Source organism: Eubalaena glacialis, chromosome 9, assembly GCF_028564815.1.
Source record: "Eubalaena glacialis isolate mEubGla1 chromosome 9, mEubGla1.1.hap2.+ XY, whole genome shotgun sequence".
Lineage (NCBI taxonomy): Eukaryota > Metazoa > Chordata > Mammalia > Artiodactyla > Balaenidae > Eubalaena > Eubalaena glacialis.
The window spans coordinates 82,654,361-82,679,662 of NC_083724.1; the positions used below are offsets into that span (position 1 = coordinate 82,654,361).

The 25,302-nt window shown below is 50.2% G+C and overlaps 2 protein-coding genes across 2 annotated transcripts; both read right to left on the minus strand.

Moving 5' to 3' along the window:
* Positions 1-1,609: 1,609 nt before the first annotated feature.
* Positions 1,610-9,325, minus strand: MYORG (myogenesis regulating glycosidase (putative)). Its single transcript, XM_061199268.1, has 2 exons — positions 9,191-9,325; positions 1,610-6,030 (listed from the first exon to the last, which is right to left on the minus strand). Exon 2 carries the CDS (start codon positions 5,961-5,963, stop codon positions 3,819-3,821), a length of 2,145 nt encoding a protein of 714 aa, XP_061055251.1. The 5' UTR covers positions 5,964-6,030; positions 9,191-9,325; the 3' UTR covers positions 1,610-3,818.
* Positions 9,326-11,787: 2,462 nt separating this feature from the next.
* On the minus strand, positions 11,788-25,138 carry SPMIP6 (sperm microtubule inner protein 6). The gene is made up of 7 exons (XM_061200516.1): positions 25,004-25,138; positions 17,440-17,584; positions 15,163-15,275; positions 14,027-14,168; positions 13,644-13,878; positions 12,343-12,429; positions 11,788-11,893 (listed from the first exon to the last, which is right to left on the minus strand). The coding sequence occupies exons 1-7, from the start codon at positions 25,136-25,138 to the stop codon at positions 11,788-11,790; spliced, it is 963 nt and encodes a 320-aa protein (XP_061056499.1).
* Positions 25,139-25,302: the final 164 nt, after the last annotated feature.

Genomic DNA, 25,302 nt, shown 5'->3' on the forward strand with positions numbered 1-25,302 from the left:
AGGGTTTAGCTGATTCACAGAGTGCTAAAAGGGAAACGGAGGCAGACTCTTAGGGTACACACGGTCAGAGAATGGGGGTGTTAGGCCCCAGTCCCAGATTTCCTGCAGTGGCCACTCAGTCCCTCCCCATTACCTCTGGAGAAGGAAGCTCCCTGTTCCTGCATACCAGCCTCCTCACCCCCAGCCCAGGGGTACAGAAAAGACCAATGGGGAACTCTGGCCATGACAAAGCTACTGGAAGCTCCATGGAGGAGGGGCATCCCTCCCTCCCCACCCAGATGTACAGAGAGAGAGAGAGAAATTTGGAATGTACAAGAGGTGCTGGCAGAGATGGGGGGTTGGACAAGGCTTGAAGAGGGCAGAGTTTCTGGCGTCCTAGCAAACAGGGGTAGAGGTAGCTTCTAGCCCACTTCCCTCCCCTTCCCCATCCCAAGACCAGCTCTTCCTCATGGTTCCTACCATTCCAGCCACTGCTGCCCAACTTCTTGAACCTCTCCTTTTTGTTGTCAGTAGGGGAAAGGGAAACACTTGCTGGCCTAGAATCAGGCCCATTGGGTGGCAGCTTCAGAGACACACATTTCAGTGGCTCCCCAGCCTTGGATATGTATAGGCCGGGGCTGGCCCAGGCTGTTGAAAGATGGGTGAAGACTGGGCGGGAGATTCTCGGCTTCTAGATACAGACCACCAGGTTCCAGTCCAGTCTTGGGTACTAATCTTCTGTGTGACTCAGGCCAGTGCCCTCCTCTCTCACTGTTTTAGCTTGTTCATCTGTGCTTTTGTGATTAACAAGGTCAATGGCAGAGGCCAGATTAGAAACCAGATTGCAAGCCAAGGGCTAGTTTGCTGGGATTTGGCCAGTCAAGGGCACTCTTCCCTTTGGCCCTGTCCCAGCACACAGTGAGTGTTCAGTGGGCATGGTGTGTCCCCTCCCCCATCTAAGCTGCCTGCCCTCAATGCCCTTCTAAAATTCTTAACGTTTTATTTGACTTCACTTCAGATCTTTCTTTTTCTTAATTGTCCACACCGCATGGCATGTGGGATCTTAGTTCCCCAGCGACCAGGGATCGAACCCAGGCCCCCTGCAGTGGAAGTGTGGAGTCCTAACCACTGGACCTCCAGGGAATTCCATCAATGCCCTTCTAAAGGGTACTCCTCCTCCATGCCAGATGACTTAGGCCTTCCAGATTCCTTTACCCAACCTCAACCCCCATGCCATCTCAGACAGCACACATTACTTGGTCCTGGGGTATAGAACTTTATGCAACTATGGAAATGTTCTATAATCTGCACTGTCCAATATGTGAGCCACTAGTCACACATGGCTTTTGAACACTTGAAATGTGGCTAGTGTGCCTGAAGAACTGGATTCTTAATGTTTAATTTTAATTAATTTAAAAATTAAATTTAAGAAGCGACATGTGGCTAGAGGCTACCCAATAGGGTACAGTATCAGTTTTAGGCAGAGTTTTTCTTTGTTCCTTGTTTCAAATTAAGAGTTGATAGGCGTTACCATTTATTTAACACTCTTTGCCAAATTTTGCATAAGTACTTTACAGACACATCTCAGTGAATCCTAGAAATTCTATTTTAAAGATGAAGAAACCAAGGCTCAAGAGGTTAGGTCAACTGGCTGCAGACTGCATAGCAAGTGGAGGGCCATTCAAGTGTGAGTCATGCTCTCCAGCCATTTAGGGAAGTTTCCAGGACCCAGCCTGGGTGCCCTCCTTCTACAGTCACTCCACACACAGCCCATGGCTGTGCACCAGGGCCCAGGGAGGCTCATCATTGAATACTGATTAGTAAATGCTCTTGACAAAAAGGAGAGGGAAGCTAATTCCATTTACTCCCCATCTCCTGGCGACTCCTGGCTCCTGACATTCCACTTCAGATGTCTCTTCTCTTGCCTCTCTCCTGGATCACAGTGTCCCTCGGGTCACAAACTCAGAGTTCAACTGGGTGCTATGTGCAGAGGTTTGGGAAGAGGGTGTCACATGCAGGCCCAGAGGAAGCCAGTTGGGCTGGGAGCTGGGGCCTGGAAAAATCCATGTTATTTTTAAACAAGGAAAAAAAACCCCATTATATTAGCTTTTATTGAGCACCTACTTGTGCTAGGCACCTTATATAAATCTGTGCTTATAATTCCCTTAACAACCTGGGAGGTAGCATTATTATCACCATTTTACATATGAGGAAACTGAGGCTCAGTGAGGTTAAGCAGCTTACGTAAGGCCACACAGCTTGCAGATGAGTGGTAGAATCATGGGTGAGTGCTCCTAAACTTTCATTAGCATAGCAATCTTCACACTGAGAAAATAGAGGGGGTGGAGGAGTGGGCAAAGAGATGCATTCTCTAGGGGGTGAGAGACTGATTCTGCTGTCCAAGCCATTAAGGGAAGCTGAGCCCTGCCCTGTTTCCCACCTCCCCCATCTGGCAAGCCACTCCTTCCCCAGACTCAGCTGCAAAGTCAGGAGAAACTCACTCTGGCTGAGGTTGCTTTTCTTAGAAAGGGAAAGTGGCTAAAATGAAAGACCTTACCCTGTATGTATATTTGTAGGTGTCGATGTGCGCGGTAGTTTTTGTGCTAAAGCACACCACTACCAGAATAAGAACATCGCTCCCTCCCCCTTTTTTTTTCTATTTCTGGCTGCACCCCCCACTTGTGGGGTTCCCAGACTAGGGATCGAACCTGTGCCCCCTGCAATGGAAGCACAGAGTCCTAACCACTGGACTGCCAGGGCAGTCCCTAACATCACTCCCTTTTAAGCCACACCTCACGTGTGCCGGGAGTGAGGCAGCTGAGGAATCTGGAAAGGACTGTTTATTTCCTACTAGAGTCCCAGAGACATCACCTAGGAAGGGACCAAGTCAACGATCAAAACCTCAGATTTGCTCCCTGGCCTCTCCTTCCAGGCTTATGCAGCCTCGGAGGTACTGCACCAGGGACATATGGTGCCTCTCTCCCTCTCTCCCTCCCTCTCTCTCTCTCTCTCTCTCTCTCTCTCTCTCTCTCTCTCACACACACACACACACACACACACACACACACATGTTCTTGAGTTAAGGCATCAGGTCTGGCCTGCATGGCCTTGCAAGTCTTTGCCCATCAGGCGGTGGCCCTGGCCAGGGCTGAACCATGTGTGTACACAGATGCATAAGTGCGGTGTCAGGAGCTCTTCACAAATGAGGGACAATGATGATGGCTCTGTGCTGAGCCTAGGCCACCTGTCCTTTGGGAGGGGACCTCCTGCCTCCTTGTCAGTTGGCCAAGTACCTCTGTCTCTTCTCGCCAGCTGGGGTGGGGCCAGGTCAGCCACAGGTCAGGCCAGTGCTGGGGACTCAGGACCTGGCTTCCAACACCGAAAATGTGCCCTTTCTAAGTGTGGCTGGGGGCTATTTTGGGACCTTAAAGAGGATCAAGTCACCACCTCAGAAGGACAAAGACGGCCACTCAGGCCAGGATGGAGGGTGAGGTTTCTCTCTGTGCTTTTAAAACCCAACCGTGTTTAACAGGAAGACAGCTGACCTTTTTCCTCTGTGCTCTCTTGCCCCCGGCCCAGGGAAGAGGTTTCTGTAGACTGGAGTGAGTATGGAGAGAAAGAGAGCTGTTAGGATTGTGCACTGGAGTGGGAGGTTGCTTCAGCATCTTCTCCCCTGGCCCTACAGGAGCTGGCTCCAGCACATTTACTTCAGTACCCACTTAGTGGGTGGTACAGAGGTGGGGACTTCCTGGGGATACACGGTGTGGCTGTGATGCAGGGTTAGAGGCCTACATGAAGACTGGGGTTAGGGCTGTGTGGTTTCTGGGTCCCGGGCTGGGTCAGGATGCCCAGATGAAGTAGGCGACCTCGTCCAGGTCAACGGGGTAATCCGTGAGCAGCACTGGCGTCTTGTCGAAAAGCTCACCCTTATAGCTGCGCCACTTGCCTGCGGGCAGGTAGACGTCCCGCTCCTGCTTGCCTGGCTCCAGTACCGGCGCCACAAGCAGCGTGTCTCCGATGAGGAACTGTGAGTCGATGCGGTGCGCCGTCTCGTCGCCGGGCGCGATCCACCACAGGGGGCGCACGATGGGGTCTCCCGTGTCAGTGACCTCACCAGCCAGCTCAAGCAACAGCGGCGCCACGAGTGAGGCCCTCAGTGCGGTAAACTTGTGCGCGATGGCCACCACTTCGGCGTCGTACCGCCAGGGTGGAACGGAGAACTGCATAGCTGGCATGAAGGCGGCCACTTCCAGCCAGCGCACGTAGAGCTCGCGCTCGGGCACATCGCCGCCGCTCACTGTGCGCTCAGACACCGCGTTGCCACCCACGATATCGGGCAGGATGAACGGGTAGCCCAGCATGCTGACAGTGAGCACGGCGGGGATGAGCGAGCGCAGCCCCAGATCGTAGCCCCACACCGAGTCGCGGTCCACCAGGCGGAAGAAGCACGAGATGTTCTGTGACTGGTAGCCCACACGGACCTCGGCCAGTGAGAAGAAGGGCAGCGCCATCTCTGTGTAGCGCCGGCTCCATATGTTGGGGTCGGACAGTGGCCTGTAGGTGCTGAAGTCCCGCGGCAAATAGCTGACCTCTCCAGCGTCGAACTTGAAGGAGGCCACGGCGTAGCGCGAACGCAGTCGCCGCAGATGCCCCTGAAACCAGTCGCGGGCCTCCGGGCGCGTGAAGTCGAGCACGGCGCCGATGCCATTCCACCAGCGCACGAGAGCAGGCAGCCGGCCCGTGGGTTCACGCACAAACAGCTCGCGCTCCACGCCTTCGCCAAAGCACGATGAGTTGTAGTTGACAAACGGGTGCACCCAGAGCGTGATGCGAAAGCCAGCGTCGCGCAGGCGGCGGAACATGTCGCTGGCGTTGGGAAACTTGGTCTCGTCGAAGTCGAAGTCGCCATAGGCAGGCGTGTACATGTCGTCGATTTCCAGATGGCTGCTGTTGAAGCGGTGCTGGCGGATCTGCTGAGCGAAACGCTGCACCTTGTCCTGGTCCACCGAGCGCCCGTACAGTACCCACGTGGACCAGATGGGGTCCCGGAAGGCCTCAGGCGCTGGCACCCTCGATGGCTTGTTGAAATAGCGCCGCACCATATATTTGTGGATGGAAGTGACATCGGAGCCGACACACACGCGGTAGCTGAGCTCGGGCGCAGCAGCGCGGCCGGCGGGCGGCTTGTAGGGCGTGTCGTGGTAGCGGGCCTGCAGCCGCAGAGAGCGCTCCGTGCTGTTCCAGCCCAGGTGGAAGGGCACTGAGTCGTTGACCTTGATGGCAGCTGCGCGCGACGACAGCCAGTAGCGCTCGAGGATGCCTCCAAATGCGGCGTCGGAGGAGTAGACGTCGCTGGTGACGAAGGGCTGAGGCTCCTGCTGGCCGTCCAGGCGGATGGGCCAGTGCTGGGTCTTCATCTCCGCGCCGCCGTACCAGTGCGCCCCCGCGTCGCCCAGGAACATGGCGTGCTCCACCGCGCGCCCCGGTGCCGCCTCCTCCCAGCGCACGCGGTAGCACATGACCGTGTCCTTGGGCCGCACAGTCTGGATGAAGAAGTGCAGCGGACGCCCATCCGCTGTGCGAGAGCAGCCAAGCCGGGCGCCGTCGCGGCTGCAGGAATCGAGGTCCAACGCGCCCGAGCGGAAGGCCAGGCGGAAGACCTGCTCGCCCTTCTGGTTGCGAATGGAGAAGCCGCCGCGGTTGAGGTCCAGCAGCTCGGTGCGCAGGCGTTCCGCCTTGCGTAGAGAGGCGCTGTAGTAGCACCAGGCCACCACCGCGGCCAGCACCAGCAGCAGCCCCAGCACTGCGGAGCCCAGCAGCGGCTTCAGCTCTTTGGACGGCTTGGGCTTGGTAGGCGAGAAGTTGTCAGGCAAGAAGGTGTACATGGTTGCAGCTGCGACGGCCTCGGGGCTCTTACGACCTGTGTGGCTCCCAGGGCGGCGGCGGAGGTAGGCCTGGCTCTTTTCCTGAGGATTCTGCGGCATCAGCCCCCAGTTAAGGAAGGAGCAGGCAGTGGGGCCACCCGACAAAGCCCATCTGAACTTGGCCTGCCTGAGTCAGGAAGGGGAAGAGAGAGGTGGAACTGAGCTTTCTCATTCCATAGTATTTACATTTGCTGCCGCAAGAAAGAAGTGTATATTTTGGGAAAGTGTATACTGGGACATAAGGGCTTTACTCTTACCAGGACGTTCTGTCTGCATCTTACCTACCCTTTCTCATGGGCCCCACTGCTTGCCAAAATTAGTCAGGACTCTGAAGGGGAGGGGCAGATGATATTCATCACCATTTTCCTGGTGGAGGAACAAACCCTGACAGGGTCAGGGAGCTGTCCAGGATCACAGAATTAATCAGGCCTCCCTGGATCACACATGGGGGCAGTTCAGGCTGAAGAGAAGGGGAGGAATCTGGAGATGGCCTGGTTTCCCAGAGATGTGGCCATGGTGGGAGAGGGAGGATAAGCAAGCCAGCTCCTTAAGACCTTTAACACAGCAGGAGGCTGGCTTCCCTATGCCAGGAGCAGGAGAGGAGAGATGAAGGGGAACAGTTCAGGCATGGAATTTAATCTTGAGTCAGAAGCCATATTAAATCTGGAGATTAGAGAAGATACTCAAAGCCAGACTCAGTCCAAGGGCCTGGTTTGGAGGGGGGGCAAGGTTGGGTTTGGACTTTAGGACTGGGGTCAGGAGCCTAGCATGGGGGCTTGGTGGCTTCTCACTTCTCCCTCTCGTTGCTCTCAAACTCCACTCTGCTCTCAGCCATCAGGATCACCAAGTCCATTTCCCTGCCCACCTTCCTGCTCTGCTCCCAGCACCACATCTGTGGGCCAGCTACCTTCTGGCTTTGTCTCTAGCACTCACCCACTGTCCTGTTTGCCCCTACCCTAGTTAGAGCACTGTCATTTCTCCCCTGTATCGTTGCAACACTTCCCCGATAGGCCTCCCTGCTTTCAACTTGTTTTCCTCCAATGCCTTCTGCTCACAGCAACTATAGTGATCTTTCTAAAACACTTATCAGATTACATCTCTCCTTAGTTTAGGGAGCTGCTCATGACCCCCATGATGAAGTTCAGCAGTGTAAGCTTTGCAAATTGAAGTTCAAGGCATACATGGTCTCACCTGTCCTTCTGATTCCATTTGCAGCCAAGCCTATCCTATGACTACCAAGCTCATTCCTTTCCTAACCTCAATCCTCAGGCCACCTGCTTTAGGAAATTTCACCCACCCATCTTGGGCCAACTTCTCTCCCCCACCTACCAGCTCTCTGGCCATCAGACACCCCCTACTACACAATCCACTCTTATATACTGTATACTAAAGATTCAGATATGACTACAGAGAAACACAGACTTGGGAGGAGGTGTGTGTCCAAACCTGCTGTTCAAGGCTACTGACCTTTCCTGTCTCAGCCCTCAGGGCAGAGTCCAGCAAAGAAATAGCACCAGCCACGTGCATACACAGACATACACTGCCAGCCTGCCGGCTGCCCACCTGCTCCAGCTGGAGGGAAGGAGAGAGGGAGACTGGCAAACAGTAATTAGACTCCTCCCAGATGCCAGTGTCTGTTTCCAAGTCCCCAGCAATTTCCAAGGAGATACCAGAATTGCTCAGCGTTCTCACTTCCCCCACCTCTCCCATGAAGAGATTATCAAGAATGCCAGATGCCAGGTGCAGATTGGAATTTTTATCCCAGATGTCAACATACAGCTCCCCATAATGCCCCACCTCCACCCCAGTGAGGTTCTATCTCAGGGCCTTATTCTCTGAGCTCCCTCCACCAACTCCCTAAACTGGTCAGTTCCAGCTGATCTAGAACAGCCTCTTATTCTCTTCCTCTCATCCCATACAAGTTAGCCTTCAAAATTCCCCCAACCTACTATGGACTTCCCTTCCTGTAGGTATAGGCTGGAAAAACCTTCCTGGAAAATGCAGGCATAGCCTTTAGCTGATTCCCTTAAGCTAAGCAGGACCCAAAGAAGGCCTTAGGTGGCCCAGGCCAGACCTGCTGTACATTTATATTCAATTCATTCAAGACAACCAAGGCCCCATTCTGGGCACTAAGGGAATAGGGAGAAAGGGTCCGTATCTGAGTAGGACAGAGATTGCTCATCCTCAAAACTTTCATATTAAGTCAGCCTATCTCATGACCCCTGGAGGCATGGCCAGCCCACCAAGGTGACCTCAAAAGCCTTTTCAAACACTTAGGTCTTGAGAATTTTTACTTTCTAGGGTTCTGAGGTTCTTTGATGAAGGACAAAAACCCAGAGGCCCTCTGCTGGTCTCCCTAATGCCACCATGGCATCCAACCCTAACAATAATGCTGAATAGGAGGCACAGCTGCAGTGCCCATTTTATAGATGAGGAAACAGTGGCCCAAACAGAAAAAGGAACTTGTTTGAAGTCACTCAGGTAGCAGGGTTGCCTGAATCCAAAATCCCAGCTTAACCCTGACAGGGAGCTAATGGTCTGACTGGCTATCTGAATGCAGGAGAGAAAAGGAGCTTTGTGGCCAAGAGGGTGGGACAGGCTTCCATCAAGGGGGTGTGGGCATGGTGAAGCCTGTATTCCCAAGGGCTGGTGCTGCTACTTGCCCCAGAAAGGCTTCTTGGGGATGGGAAGTGGCAATTTTAATGGCATCTGGTACAGGGGCTGTGGGGGAGGAACTGTGGTTCTGGTGTTAACGGTGCCGCTAGAGACCCCTGTAATCTGCTGCCTCCGCCATCTGGCCAACCACAGGCTAATGCTGGCAGTAGGGTTTGCCCTCGCCAAGCCTCTCCCCACTTGACAGTCAACCTCAGTCTTGGCTTCCAGCCCCTAGCCATGTCTAAGGGGGAGGGTCGGGCCTAGCCCAACTGAAGGGAGGCCATTCCACGTTGGGTCCTTTGTCCAACACAATTCCCAGGGGTAGGGTGGGGGGTGGAAATGTCAAAGGCAACTCGATCCGGGCCCTCTCCCCGTCCTGCCCAGCGAGCGGATCCGGGGATATAGAGTGACTGAGCCTACAGCCTGGAATACTTTACACCCACTCCCAGCGCTGCAGCTATATGTCCGAAAGGACAGACTGAGGTCAAGAGGGCGGTCGCCCGCTGGGAACCGCGGCAGAAGAAGGGGCCCAGGTGTCCAGGCTCGCCCCACCTACTCATCTGTAGGAGCGAAAGTTCGGGAAATATTTTCCCTCAGCAACCCCCCAAGGTCTTCCCGCTGGGCGCACTCACGGAAGTAACCCCAGAAGTGGGGGTGAAGGGAGGCTCCCGCAGATCCCCTCCAAGTTAGCAGAAGTTGAGCTGCCACGGTGCGGCGCGGGGCGCTGCCTAGCTGGGGACAGCTGAGGCCGTCCTGGAGCCCCGCCCCCTGGCTGCTCGGCCACGCCTCAGTCATTCGGTCTCTTCTTGAGTCTCAGAGTCCAGCTCCGCCCCTGGCGCCCGACCATCCTCCCACATTGTCACGCGCACTTGAGGTCACGCCCCTTAGCCCCCACCTTCCTCTTCTGTTCTGTGCCCAGCTCCTGGCACAGGCCCGCCGCCAGCCCGGTGCCTCCCGGTTCCGCCCCCCGCCTGCAGGCCCGCCCCCTCTGGACCATTGCTTACCCGCACGCGGGCGGGGCTCTGCCCCAGGTCTGCTGGGAACTGTAGTTCTGGAGGGAGGTGCAGCTGTCGAATGTTAGGGTTCTCGCACCTGCAGGCTAAATTTGGGATGTGTATGAGAAGGAGAGAGCCGCAGGGTAAAGGGACAGAGCTGACCCTTGGGATTCCTTTTCCTACAGATTTGGGCAGGTTGAGGCCGTCTCGGTATAACGCTCTCATTAGCTCTTTTCCCATATGGAAAAAGGGTAGCGGAATTCTGGAAGGATCTCAGCGGCTCAGTGCAGGTCGGATCCAATCAAGGACCCCACGGAGTGGAGCCTAGTTCCATCAGCCGGGAGGCCCAAGCTGTCAGCTCCCACCGGACCAGACCAGCAGTGCCTGAGATCAGGGACTGAGAAGACCGGATTCTGCTCTGTATTTTGCAAGGTCTTCCCCCACCCACTCCCCTTGGTGGCAGCCCTTAGAAGTGCCCCTGCTGCGAGGAGGTGGGCGTGCCCCGCTATACACCTGCACCCAGGAGGAATGGGGTGCAAAAATACTGAAGATCCTAGAGGCTCCAGAACACCCCACCGCTTGCTCCCTGAGGGACAGAGAAACAGGGCTTTTTTTTTTTTTTTTTTTTTTTTTTTGGCTGCGTTGGGTCTTCGTTGCAGCACGTGGGCTTTCTCTAGTTGCAGGAGTGGGGGTTACTCTTCGTTGTGGTGCGCGGGCTTCTCATTGCGGTGGCTTCTCTTGTTGCGGAGCACAGGCTCTAGGCACGCGGGCTTCAGTAGTTGTGGCTCACCGGCTCTAGAGCGCAGGCTCAGTAGTTGTGGCACATGGGCTTAGTTGCTCCGCGGCATGTGGGATCTTCCTGGACCAGAGATTGAACTCATGTCCCCTGCATTGGCAGGCGGATTCTTAACCACTGCGCCACCAGGGAAGTCCCCCAGGGCTTTGTTTTTTAATTTAATTTTATTTATTTTTTTATACAGCAGGTTCTTATTAGTCATCAATTTTATACACATCAGTGTATACATGTCAATCCCAATTGCCCAATTCAGCACACCACCATCCCCACCCCCCCGCGGCTTTCCCCCCTTGGTGTCCATACGTTTGTTCTCTACATCTGTCTCAACTTCTGCCCTGCAAACCAGTTCATCTGTACCATTTTTCTCGGTTCCACATACATGAGTTAATATACAATATTTGTTTTTCTCTTTCTGGCTTACTTCACTCTGTATGACAGTCTCTAGATCCATCCACGTCTCAACAAATGACTCAATTTCGTTCCTTTTTATGGCTGAGTAATATTCCATTGTATATATGTACCACAACTTCTTTATCCATTTGTCTGTCGATGGGCATTTAGGTTGCTTCCATGACCTGGCTCTTGTAAATAGTGCTGCAATGAACATGGGGGTGCATGTGTCTTTTTGAATTATGGTTTTCTCTGGGTATATGCCCAGTAGTGGGATTGCTGGATCATATGGTAGTTCTATTTTTAGTTTTTTAAGGAACCTCCATACTGTTCTCCATAGTGGCTATATCAATTTACATTCCCACCAACAGTGCAAGAGAGTTCCCTTTTCTCCACACCCTCTCCAGCATTTGTTGTTTGTAGATTTTCTGATGATGCAGGGCTTTGTTTTGTAATTTGAAATTTCTTGATCATGAAACCCTCCAAAATTGTTTTGGACCTCTTGGACTTGCGTGGGGGAGGGCAGCAAGGGTATCTGAACATAGACTTTGGGATCGCTGTGATGGAGACTCTGGGAACAGAGATAAAGAGCTTTGAGTATAGGGACATGGCTCTGACTGCAGGATGGGCAATTCTGGGTCCACTGAGATATGGGGGTGAAGGGACATCTAGGTTTGGGGAATATTGGGGAAATGGCAGCTGTGGGGCCCTCCTAGGATGGGAGGTAGATGGGCCCTCCTGCATGGCTAGGTGGACCCATTAGTTTGGGCTCTGGGATGGAAAGGAGGAGGTCATGCCCCTCATAGGGCTATTGCCATGCGTCAGGAAGGCACTCAGGGCCACCCAAGGGAAGAACTGAGATGATGGAGTGGGGAGGGCTCAGGGCAAGATGACTTTGAGAAACTGTATCTCAGTTGAGGGGGCTTGGCAGAGGCCTGAGTGACTGGCTCCTCATTGCCAGATCCTGCTGGGTAAGGACACAAGAGGCAGCCTTTAGGATGAAGAATTTATTCATTTTTCAGCCCCCTTGGCCCGGCCAGCCCAGGCTCTACCGGCAGTGGTAGTCAGGATAGGTCTCGGACACAAACTCAGGGTGGACGACATAGTTGTTTCTCTGGGGGCCACCGGTCTTCTTGAAGTGACTTGTGTCCCATCTGTGGGGAGGGATGGGTCAGCCCTTTTGGACCCTCATACGTCTGACTCCAATTCTCAATGCTAATCTTATCCCAACATTTTGCCCCGAATAATGGCCCTAGGCTCCAACACTGACCTCTTGACCTCAGGTTCTACTGTTAAATTTTTGATTCCCAATACCCGCTCCCTAACACTGACTTTTTACTCTTTAATTCAAGCCCTGAACCTAACGCCCTGATCTCTTGACTCTAAGCCCCACTGCCAACCTGTAAACCCTCAATGCCATCTCCATGCCCTCTCATTTAGTTGCCAGCTTTGACTTCCCCATGGCACCATCGCCCCCTGGTGTCATCTTCCAGTCGGTGCATCACAGCGGTCAGTTATCCCAACTAGTCCCTGGGTCCCCCGCCATGCCAAGGTTACAGCTTCTGTGTGGGTGCGCATTTGCATGTGTGTGCGCCAGATTTACCTGAGGTTCGGACAAGGGTAGTATGACGGCGGGGGAGTTATAACAGCACATTGCATTCCCGGCCGGTGCTTGCAGGGCAATACAGTCCTGGAGAAGGAAGCAGTGGGCAGGAAGGGGTCGGACCTTTTGACTTCCCTCTACGCCCCAGCCCAGACCAAGACTCTGAGCCGCACTTCAGGTGTCAGTCCTACGGCTCGGAGATCCTCCCTTCCGGCCTCCTGTCCCTTCAAGACCTCGAAACGTCGCCTCCGGGAAGACACCTGAAGTCCCTCTCCCCCTAAGGCCTCGTTTCTGCCGCCCAGGCTGGGCCGCGGAGAACGCTGTACTCTGGGGAGGGTTGAGGTACAGTCACTGAGGACCTGGGAGCCCCCGGATCCTCAACATGGGACAGCAATTACTCCAGCTTATCGACGAGGCGACGTTTCTCAGGCTTAGGCACTTTCTCGCTCCTCCACGCCCTTGTGAGGGATAAGACCCAGTTTCGCACAATGAATCAGTCTCTCTCAGCCTGGGGAGGGACGGGGTATCACCACGGGGTTAGGGACAAGGTTCAGGATCTCCCTCCCCCTTTCACAGCCCTCTAGACAGACGCGGACATTGGAGTTCTCCCAGGCTCAGCCAGCCTTGTCTAACGCCAAGTGCAGGGAAAAGGCCGCGTTGCAGTCTGGGCTTCTGCTGAGCGCCTGAGCTTCAGCTTCCTCCACAATAACACGCGAGGCTGTCTACATCCAGAGGTGGTGCGGGGCTCCGAGGAGGCCAGGGCCCTTCTGGTAATGCGGTCACCATTTCCTTGCCTTCTCAGAACCCACCGATGACCCTGCCCATTACCAACGGTGACCCGAGGCCCAGGAATAGGGGACACTGTTCTGAGGACACATGGCACTCCGCAAGCTAGAACCTGCGTCTCCAGGGCCCGGTGACCAGGTAGGGGGCGGGGCCGGCGGGTGTGGGAAGGGGGAGCAAACTGGTGTGCGGAGTTTGTTCCTCAAAGAAACCCTCGGGCAGAGCCTCCAGAAGACGTACAGGAGCCAGGTTGACCTTGAGCCCAGTTCAGGAGGGATAGGATCAGGAACTCGGGTATCTCCGTGCAGGTTCACCCGCCTCAGCTGTACGTTCAGGCCGTGAGGCCCGAGGGCGGGACAGGGAGGCGCCAGTAAGCGGACCGCGCGGGCTGGAGGCGGGGTGGGGTCTGGCACAGAGACAGGTCAGAGCAAGAATTGGTTCGGGATGGAGCGTCCGCAGCTGGGGTAGGGGGGACTCTGGGGGCGGGGCCCGGCTACTGCGCGCTCGGCCCTGCGAACCTTGCAGTCGGCCGCTCTGTGCGCAAAAGCCGCAGGCGACGTTCGGTGCAGGGTGGCCCGGCGACGCAGTAGTCCATGCCGCGCAGACAGTAGTGGCGGCCCGAGCAACCGCTTTCATAACCCTGGAAGGGCAGGCGGCCCGGTAGCGGGTCCACACACCCGCAGCGGGGCGTGATCTGCGGCAGCGGCTGCTTCCGTGACAGCGAGTTCAGCATGTTCACCACTACCTCGCGCTCTGCGCCCACGGGCCCCAAGCCCGGGAGACCCAGACACAGAGTCACAGGAATGGGAAGAGACAAGGTCAGAGACAGGAAGAGATGGAGACACAAACAGATAGAGACAGGGTTACAGCCTCTCCAGGGCCCTCGGCCTCCGCCCCGTACCTCGGGTCTCCATCCCTCCGTCCTTCTGGCCTACCCATTTCCCTCCACTGTCCCACCATCCGTTACCGTAGGCGTTGAGTCGCTCCGGCTTAGGAGGGTACACCAAGGGCATTCCTCGAACTACTGTCTCCATCCCGGCCTCCTGGAAGTGGCACACACGCTGCCTCAAGCTCTGACCCGGAAGAGTTCCTCCTTTGGGGGTTCTCCCAGAACACCCAGACTAGGCCCAGGCCGCGCCTTCTCCCGCCCTCCAGAAGCTCCCCTACTCTCCCACGTTCTGAGTGTTTGGGGTTGTCGCTGGGCAACGCGGTTTACTCTTCCTCCCAGGTGGTGGGGGTGGGGGAAGTGGAGCTGTAGGTGGACCAGGTCTGGACCTGCACCTCTGACATCCCTGTCTCACCGTTTGCCTCTGATTTTACCCTTCTTTGTCTAGCCGACTCTGTGTAGCTGTGTCTCCGTGTCTCTCTAATAGGGATTTTTCAATATTGCAGTGTTGCCTGCCCATCAGAATCACTTGGGGAACTTATGAAAAATTCTGATTCTGATTCTTGAGGAAGTTCTGATTCAGAAGGATTTGGTCAACCTGAGGTCAACCATCAACCTAGAGTTAAGAGTCCCTACTCTTGCCTGGTATCCTTACATCTTCCCTCTTTCTTCATGCCTGGGGCTGTGGCTGGACTCTTTCCTATCTCTTTGGAAGACTCTCCTGTATCTATCTGCTCTGCCTCTGGATGGCCTTGTTCTCCCTCCTTTGCCCTTGCTCACATCACAAAGGAGGGGAGAGAGGAGCAGGTAGACTCAGCCTATCAATGACTTCTTGGCCAGACCATGTGGGAAGGCGCCAGGTGGCAAGCTTCAGGAAGGTAGCACCTCAAGGAGTGCACACCAGCCATGTCTCCACAGAGCCTAGCCAGAGATTGGAACCCAGAGGCTCAGCACAGCTTCACTCCTGAGCTCCCTTGTTTCCTAGAAGATATAAACCCTAGTCTCACAAATGGGAAAAGGCCTTGGAGCATTGTTGGTGGGAAAAGGATGAGAAACTAATGGTGAAATATCAGACACTGTGGTTTGGGAGGCAGATGGGGGGTGGGGGGTGGTCCCAGGCCCCAGGCATCATTGCTGGGCACAGTAGATACCTTAGGCAGCCGGGGAAGGTATGAGGCACATTTGTTCCAGCCCGTACAGTTGTAAGGTCCCATCCTCCATGTATTATACCGGTTACCGCACAGGTGGTTTGGGTTGCGTTTGTCTGCTTGATCATAAGGGTGGAGACATAAGACAGTATTACTCCTTTTTCTGTCCCAGGATCTGGGACCCCTTAGATGTTTTTCCTCGGATCCCCAGCACAAAGCTGGACTCTCACTGATCTCCCTTAGGCCAGAAAAGCCCAGCCTGGCCCCATACTTGTCTTAGACACTGAGATGCAGCCTATATCCCACCTAAGACAAGCTTCTGAGTGGAGCCTGGGTCCTTTGAGCTGATCACTTTTCATCCTGGCACCACCCTCTCTGAATCAGCCAACCTGGAAACCCTGGAAATGGGCCTCCTCCCAAATCCTCCCTCTCATCTTCCACATCCAGGCTCAAAGTTTGCTTATTCTGCCTCCTTAAAATCACTTGACTCTATTCTTTCTTCCAGTCCCCCACGATATCACTCCTGTATCTCTGCAGTGCCTAAACCAGGAGACAATAATGTCATGGTTAATAGGATGGACTCTGTAGACCGACTCCTGTGGTTCAAATTTCAGCTCTGCCAGATATTAACTGTGTGTGACCTTGATCTAGTTAATTAATTTCACCTTGTCTCTGTTTCCTTAATTTTAAAATGGGGGTAATAATACTATCTACCCCATAGGGTCGTTGTGAGATTTAAATAAGTTATTATATGTAAAACATTTAGAACAATGCCTGGCACAGAGAAAACTATCATCATCATCATCATCATCATTATTATTATTGTGATTATTATTGTTATTAGTCTACTGGTCTTCCTGCCTCATTCTGAAATCCTACAATCCAATCTCTACATAGAAACTATGGCACTTATGATAAATGAAAATCTGACCAAGACAGTTCTCTACTTAAAACCCTCCGAAGCCCCACCCATCCAGTCACCTAAGTGTCCTGTAAGTTCCTCTCTGATCCACCACGCTAACAGTGTGAAAGAATACATGTGAGAGATTAGGAAAGGAGTTCTAGGAGCCCTAGAGGAAGAGCAGGTGCGTGTATGTGTGGGGCAGTGTGTTGGGACTTGGAGTTCTAGGTTGGTGGGTTGGGCATACTGAGTTTGAAGTGTTTGGGGCCATTCAGGTAAATTTGATCATAATCAGATAAAGGAAAGTGGAATCCTGGTAAGAGGACAAGGCTAGAAATAAAGACCTAGAGTTGTCAGTAATTAAAGATGTGAGTTAGATTAAACGGTCTCAGGAGAGGAATAAGGAGAGAGGAGGGCTCCGATCAGCATCCCGAGGAGCCCCATGTTTCCAGAATGATTAGACAAGAGACCCAGGAATTTGAGGCATCAGAGAAGCTGAGGAAGGAAGGAGTTTCACAGAATAGAGAGTGGTCAGAGTGAAATGCATAGGGTAGGTCTCATGAGGAAAAGACTGAAGAGTCCCATGGATGAGGTAATTAGAACCATACAAGATCAGTTTTAATAAACATTAAACATGAGTGTAGGAGATGCAGACTCCCAATTTCAATTGAAGATTAATCATCAATTCATTCAACAAATACTTATGAAGCCTGCTGTTATTCTAGATGGAGGGGGCACAGCTCTAAATAAAACAAGACTCTCTGTTCTTTTGGAATGTACAGGGAGACATAATAAACACCTAACCAAATGAGAAAGATAATTTCTCATAAGGCATAAGGAGTGAGGAAGTAGAGACATAGACTCTATTTCCAAGAATCTTGGCTGTGAAGGGGAGGAGCAAGAGAGAATTTTTAGACAGGAGGAAATTAGAAGAGGCTTCCAGGTTGAGGGGAGAGAGATGTGGTGAGGCAGAGGGTTGCAGGAGAGAAGGGAACCTGATGGAACAGGGTCACTAAGAAGATGGGAGGAGATAGCACCGGAATACACATGGAGGAATTTGTTTGGAGGAGGTTAATGCTCCCTCCCTCTCTCTAGGGATAAGGCCCAGGCCTCTTCCAATTCTTTGGCATAGACTGGGAGCTCCCAAAAGGCAGAGCCTGGATCTCCTCCTCCAGGGTCAGGGGTCAGGATCAGGGTCAGGCCAGGTGGTTGGGAATCAAGCTGGAATGGGGGTAATTAGAGAAGAAGCCCTGGTCGAGGATGGGGATAAGGTTTGTATAGGATCAGGGTGGAGGTCAGGAGTCAAGCTGGGTTCGGGGGTAGGGTCTTTGTTGCGGTCACTGAATGGGGTCACAGTTGAGTGATGGATGAGGCCCTACCTTCCTCTTGAGAGAGCCAGTATTTCTCAGGCAAGTAGGGGTGACCTGGTATGGAACTCTTATAGCTGTAGTCCTGCACAGCACACTTGACCATCTTCTGCAGGGCTTCAGGATCCACGTGGCGCTGCACAGTCTGAGTCAGGCCCTGGCAAGGAGAGAGGGGAGGAGACGGCTAGGTGCATGGAGACCCCAGCCTTGGTATCCTGCTGGACCTAGATTTAGCCCCTATTGAGGTCAGCCCAGGTGGGTCTCCCAACCCTCTCCCTATGCCAGAGGGATCCCCAGGCCAGCCTTGGTTCCCTCTGCATAGTTCTTTTGCTTGCATCACCCTTTTCTTCTTTTTCTTCCATCCAAGTCTCGGACTTGGAACCCAACATTTTCCCTCAGTCAGAGTGGTTTTCTGATGTTCTTCTCATTTCTGTCCTTTCCTTGACTGGGACCTATAAGGGCAGAGCTGGGTGTTCCTGTCCTCTTTCTTCCAGACTGTGTGCTGCCTGGGAGCAGGGCCTGGGTCTTCCCCAACAGAGCGACAGGCCCGTGGAACAACCTGGAGCCTCAGGAAAGGCTGGCTGCCCTGGGAGCTGGCTACCTTAGGCTGGTGTTTTGGACAGGAAGGGCTCTCTGTGAACCTGGCACCTTGAAGGAGATGAAGGATGGGGCCAGAGGGGCACCTACTTTAAAATCTAATTCTCTGACTCCAACCTGACCCTAATTCTGCTGCGGCTCTCATCCTGACACCAGTATTACCCTTGACCCTGACATTTACATTGTGCTGGTCCTCATCCTATCCTGATTTTTTTCCTGATCTTGGTTCAGGCTCTGGGCCCCTCTGCTTCTTGGGGTTCACCTCGTCTTATCCCAATACCTCTTGTTTGGCTGGATCTGTAGAATCCCAGATCAAGGGCCCCCTTGTCCTCAGCTAAAGGCAGATTGCCAAGTTAGTTGTGGGCCCATGTCTCTGTAGGCAGCTGGGATGAAAAGGCAGCTGGGTTACAGGGGTGGGACACCCAGCAAAGTCAGACACCAGAAAGGACTTTCTCATCATAGTGGGCAGCAAGGTGCTGGGATGACACTATTGCACTGCATTTCACCCTTATGATCTGAAGAGCAGAGGCTTCTCTTGGCCTGGGATGAGACCTTGCTGCTCCTACTCCCCTGAAAACCCCTCAGCTGAGGGGCTTCTTGGACCCTCCGTGCCCACCTGAGGTTTTGTTCTGTGGGCAGATCCTACACAGTCATACTCCATATGGGTGGAGGGGCCCCATGACTTAGCACTCCCCTGAGTTTTACATACACACAAACACATGCATGTCCAGACATACACATAGATCTGTGCGCCCAGATACACTCATAGACAGATGTACAGATGTACATACACACGCAGACACGCTCACACACACACACACAAATAATCATTTAGAAGAACACATAGACTCTTCATTGTTTCCATTCGAGGCTTTCCTCAGATGTCTGTAATCTTTGATTGTCTGCTCATGTTTATGAGTAGGAGACTAAAAAGGCTCATTGGAGCCTTTGAGCTGTGGGTGGGCATCATTGTAGGATGCTCTGGCTAGACTATTTGTTGCAAACTCTGTCAGTATCTGTAGGTCTTTTCTCTTGGGCTGATCAGATCCCTCGGAAGAGACTCTTTCAGTCTTTGGCTTGAGAGTAGTGACCTACCTGCCATTGTTCTGAGAACCTAGTGGAGAAGAGGGCTGCCGGGGGTTTAGCATTCAGCATATGGAGGTTCATCTGTTTTCAGTACGGTACCCTGACCTTAGCTGGGCCTGGAATCCCCAGTCCTGAGATCCTTGCCAAAAAATAAGCCTTCTGACTTTTGCAGAGATGGGCGAGCAGTCACCCTACGGCATGGAATAGAAGAGGGGGTTTAATTGCTTCTTAGCTTTCAAATCATTGTTGTTTCAGCCTTGGTCCTGTCCCAACTTCTGTTCCAGAGAAACCTAGTATTACCAATTTCTGAGCCTTTTAAAAATTCTGCAGTTTTAAGTTGAATTATGTCTTGTGTTTCCCACTGCTGGCTTTGGATTCAGCTTTCTCAGATCTGCTGTGTCAGTTACTACTTATCTATCACACTTTCCAGCTTCTGAAATTTTGTTGTCATTGTCCTTCTTTCTCACTATTCTTGCAAATTTATGTCTTAAATATGCATTTATTGTAGTTTTCAAGGGGTTTTAGGAAGGAGTCAAAACGTGTTCAATTTTAACCCAGAGAATTATAGTTCTTTATATATTCTACATATTCCTTTGTCAGTTACATGTTGCAATTATCGTCTCTCAGTTTGTGGCTTGTAACTTCATTTTCTTTTTGGTGTCTTTTGATGAACATAAGTTCTTAATTTTAACATAGTTGAATTTATTCATCTCTTATGTAGTGCTTTTGTGACTTAGGAAATCCATCCATAATCTAAGATAATGGAGATAATGTCATAATTTTTTCTAAAATTATACAGTTTTACTTTCCGTATTTATGCCTTAATCTGTCAGGAACTTGTTTTGGGGTTTGGTGTGAATTAGGGGATCAATTTAATTTTTATCCACATGGATAACCAGTTGTCTCATTGAGTAATCTATCTTCTCCCACAGATTTGTAATGCCACCCCAAGCCGGATACATCTTTTCCCATAGCTTTACTTTCAGTATCTCTGTTGCATATCGTTTCCATATATGTGTGGCTCCATTTCTGGTCTGTTTTATTCCATTAATCAATTTGTGTATCCCTACAGTAATATTATACTTTATGAATTTCTATAGCTTGCTAATAAATATTAATATCTGACTGGGCAAGTCCCCTTCTTCTTCAGGTGTGTTTTAGCTAGTTCTTGGGCCTTCGCTCTTCTCTATAAATTTTAGAAACAGCTTGTCAATTTCTTCAAAAACTCCCGTTGAGATTTTAATCAGAATTGCATGGAATCTTTATGTTAGTGACTCTTCCTATCCATGAGCATGTTATGCCTCTTCATTTAAGTATTTTTTTTAAAGTATTCAAAGTTTTATAATATTATCCATACAGTTTTGCACACATTGTTAGATTTATTTCTACTTACTCTCACTCTTTGTTGCTAAAATGATATATATATTTTAAGATTATGCTTCCTAAATATGCTTTTTATCTTAAATTCATCCAACTTTCTAAATTCTCTTATTCTAATAATTTGTAGATTCTATAAACACAACTGTATCATCTGTGAATAATGACAGTTTTTGTAAAAATTCCTTTCCTAGCCTTGTACCTTACATGATATTGTTTTCCAATATACAATTTACATGATATTGTTTTCCAATATTTTGGTTCTTTCTTTAAATTTTACAAGTTAAAAATTATTATAATTATTTTCTATGGACAATGTTTGTTTAAATTTATCTCGTTTACCAGTTTCTTAGCTCACTAGTCCTTCTTGCATCTCAGACCTTCCTTTTGTTATCATTTTCCTTCTCCCCAAAGTGTATCCTTTAGAAGTTCCTTTATTATAAGTCTTTTTAAAAAAATTTATTTAATTAATTTATTTTTATTTTTGGCTGTGTTGGGTCTTCGTTGCTGTGCGTGGGCTTTCTCTAGTTGAGGCGAGCGGGGGCTACTCTTCGTTGCGGTGCACGGGCTTCTCATTGCGGTGGCTTCTCTTGTAGCGGAGCACAGGCTCTAGGCGCGCAGGCTTCAGCAGTTGCAGCACGTGGGCTCCGTAGTTGCGGCTCGCGGGCTCTAGAGCGCAGGCTCAGTAGTTGTGGCACATGGGCTTAGCCGCTCTGCAACATGTGGGATCTTCCTGGACCAGGGCTCAAACCTGTGTCCCCTGCATTGGCAGGCGGGTTCTTAACCACTGTGCCACCAGGGAAGCCCCCTATTATAAGTCTTATTGTAGTAAATATTTTAGTTTTTGTTTGTCTGTAAGTGTCTTTATCTTTCTTTTGTTCTTGAAAGGAAGACACATTGAAAATAATTTCTCTCTGCGTGTTTTTAAGGTCATCTCTTAAGCTGGTGTTGTGCAGTTTCACGTGTTACCTAAGAATCCATGGATTCATCTCTCTTGTTAGTTGTTGAAAATCAAGAGCCTTTGTCTCTTCAGATAATGACTACTCTCCTTTCTGCTCTTTCCTTCTGGAACCCCGAGTAGTTGTGTGGGATCTTCTCTTTCTTTCATATTGCTTAATGTTTCTTCCATATTTTCTATAGCTCTCTGTCTCCCTGTGCTACATTCTGGGAAATTTCTTTTGCTCTGTTTTTTTTTTTTTTTTTTTCCTCATTGCACAGCTTGTGGGATCTTAGTTCCCCAACCAGGGATGGAACCCGTGCCCCCTGCATTGAAAGCATGGGGTCTTAACCATTGAACCACCAGGGAAGTCCCCCTGCTCTGTTTTTCATTTCACTGATGTTCTTAAGCTGTGTCTAATTTGCTCCTTAATCCATCCAAAATCCATTGAATTTTGGTTTTAACACATATATCTTTTATTTCTAAAATTTCATTTCTTTAAAAAATCTGTCCATTCTTTTAAAAATATAATCTCTTGTTGCATCCTCATTTTGATGAGTTCACATTTTGCTCAGAAAAATTCATAATTATTTTGTGTTCTTTAACTATTATTTCCAATATCTGACATCCTTGGAGGTTTAAGTCTGCTGTTTGTTGTTTCTGTTGACTCTGTCATATGGTGGTTTGTTTCCTTATGTCTTTTATTGTGAGCTCAGAGTTGATTGACCATACTCTAAGGATACCTGGAAACCTACATTGAGGATATTTTCAACCATAGAAGATATACATTCATTGTGCGTGTGTGTGTGTGTGTGTGTGTGTGTGTGTGTGTTGGGGTAGCGGGGAGGAAGGGAGCCAGAGATCACTGGACTTTCTGGCTCAGTTTGGAATTTACAGGTTCAGTTGCTCCATCTTTCAGCTAGCTAAAGGCTTAAACTCCTGCTTGTAGTACTGATAGTGGCGTTCGTCCTCAGGGCAATCCTGTCTTCTTAGTATACTTACCACTCATCTCCACTGACAGTCCAAAACAAAATGAAAATTAATTTTTATGCAGGACGTAGTTGTTTGGAAGCAGGAGGGCCCTTCAGAGTTTCTAGACCACCATACTGCCAGAAGCGGAAGCCTTTTCCTTCATTATTAATCCCGCTGCTATCTGACTTTCATTCCTCACCACTCACTGAAGCTGTTTAGCCAGGCGACTAAGTGTTACTACATCCAAGAGATCCCTTTCTGTGTCGACAGCATTTGACACCGAGCTTTGTCTAATAATGCTTTCTTTGTTGGTTTCTCTGTGATTTTCGTCCTATCACTGTCTCCTTTTATGGTTCTTCTTCCTTTACCTACTCCTGAAATATTGATATTCTCCAAAGTCCTATCCTTGGCCACTTTCTTACTCTTTTTTTGGCAATCTCTATGACTTCAGCTACCACCTATATGTTGATTTCAGAATTCATGTCTGTAGCCCAAACCTCTTTCCTTTGCTTCAGATAAGTATATCCAGCTACACAGCAGACATCTTTTCCTGGAAGTCCTTGAATATTTTTGTCCCCAGATGAACTCCAAATCTCTCTCTAATCTGCAATTCCAAATCTCAGTTGGTAGCACTGCCATTCCTCCAGTTTTCCAGAGTCCAAAACACAGAAGTCCTCTTAATCTCCCCCCTCTTCTTTATATCGAGATGGTGACCAAGGTGTGTTATCTGCGTCCTAAGAATTCCCTCCTATTGAGTTTGGAAAAGCAGGCAGACACTCTCATATTTTGCTGGTGGGCATGTAGATTATTATAACCCTTATCACAGCAATTTGAAGTGTATATCCAAAGTTTTTTAGATTCACATATCCTTTCTCTCAACAATTTCTATCTATGAATTTATCCTAAGGGAATAGTTGATATATACAAAGAATGTACAAGAATAATTATACTAGCAAAATTTTATAAATAATCTAAATTTCCGATAATATAAGATTCCTCAACCATATTTTGGTACATTCATAAAATAAAATACTATAGTCATTAAAATTACATTATACAATATTTTTGACACAGGAAAATGTACTTGATATATGGTTTTGTGAAAAAAGCAAGATTCAAAATATTAGTATACAATATGACGCCACCTTCATAAAAAAATATTTGCTTCCTGAAAGGGCGTATAATAATAAATTAACAGTAGTTATTTTGGGTAGTGAGAATTATAGGCCGTTTTCTTTGTGCTTCTCTGAGTGATCCCCACGTTCTGATTGAGCATATATTTATTTTGTAATTATAAAAATTATTTTAAGAAGACTCTCCTATTCAACAGTAGGAGAGTACTATTGAGAGTATCAACAACAGTCTCCTATTCAAAAATACTCTCCTATTTTTCACTGCTACAGTCTCTCCTTATCTCCCACCTATATCCTCTTCCCTCATCCTTCACCACCTCACTGGGCTTCCTGCCCTCAACTCCAGCCCCTTCAATCTCCTGCCACAGTGGCCAGAGTGTGTCACTCACAATCCAAGCATGACGCTCCCAGGCTCAAAAGTCTGGACCATTATGACCACATTTCTCAACACAACCTGAAGCCCTTCATGGTCTGCTGGCTTCTCTCTTACCATAGGGCTGGCCTCTCCCTCTGCTCCAGTTCTCAGTTCCTGGTGGGTCCCTGCCTCTGGGCTGCCCTTTCTCACATTTCTCTTCTGCTCGGAGCATCCTTCTTCTGGATCTCTTAGCAGACCTGCCCTTCAAGTCCCGGGAGTGGCTTTCTGGCTATTATACCAGCACAAGCCACTGCTGGTGCATGTTCCACACTGGGCAGTCCTACTTTGTTCACTTTTTGCCGAGAGATCCTCAAAGGCATGGCTTGGCCCTTCACTGTAACCACATCGTCCCTGACACATGTAAATACTCAGCAAAGTTTTGTTGGGTGGTACACACAGATAAACTCCCTTGGGCAGAGTCACAATTAGACTTACAGATCTTCTCTCCATTTTGTGAAAGCCGCACAGCCCCACTTGGCCATCTGTCTTCAAGTACAGACACAGGAGACTGTAATAAGCATGCATGAAAACATGCCTGTAGGCAGAGTCCACAGGCAGCCTCAGGGCCTTTGCACTTTCTGATCACTCTGCCTGGAACCCTATTCTTTCAGTTCTTCACATGGCTATTTCTCACTCACCTTTCCAGTCTCAGCTCAATGTCACCTTGAAAGAGAGAGACCTCTTTCATTACTTCTATTTAAGTAGCTCTCCCTGGTTACTTTCCATTTCCAGTACCCCGTTTATGTCCTTTACAGAATTTGGGACAATTTACAAAACTCTTATTTATTTCTTGATTATCATCTATCTCTCCCCATCTCCTACCCTGGTGGAGTAGGAGGGTACCATGAGGGCAGGATCTCGTATTACTTTATATATATCATGATAAATTCCATGCCTAAGCAAATGAATCACACACACACACACACACACACACACACACAAAGCTACAAATAATTACAAACACATAATGACAACCACACACTGTCAGTGATCCAGACACCCACAGCCGTACACTCTGGACTGCCCGCTGCCCAACCCCCGCCCCAGCTCGCCACTTACCGGAGTCACAAACCTGTTGGCTTCCCAGGCCCACAGAGGTGGGTCCTTATAGACCTCCTTGATGGAGGTAGGAGCCCTGTAGGAGTCACTGTAGGTGCTGATGGGGGTCTTGGTCTTATGGGAAAAGAGGAACATAGTGGGGTCTAGGGGATGCCGTGGTGGGCTCTACCTACCAGGGGCTCCTGCAAGACATCAGTGACCACCCCCCCCCTTTCCCAGACAGCTCTGCAGGTGCCCCAGCTGCCGCGACCCCCCTCCTGTGGAGGATCTCTCAGCTTCCCTCCCTCACAGCCTTCTTG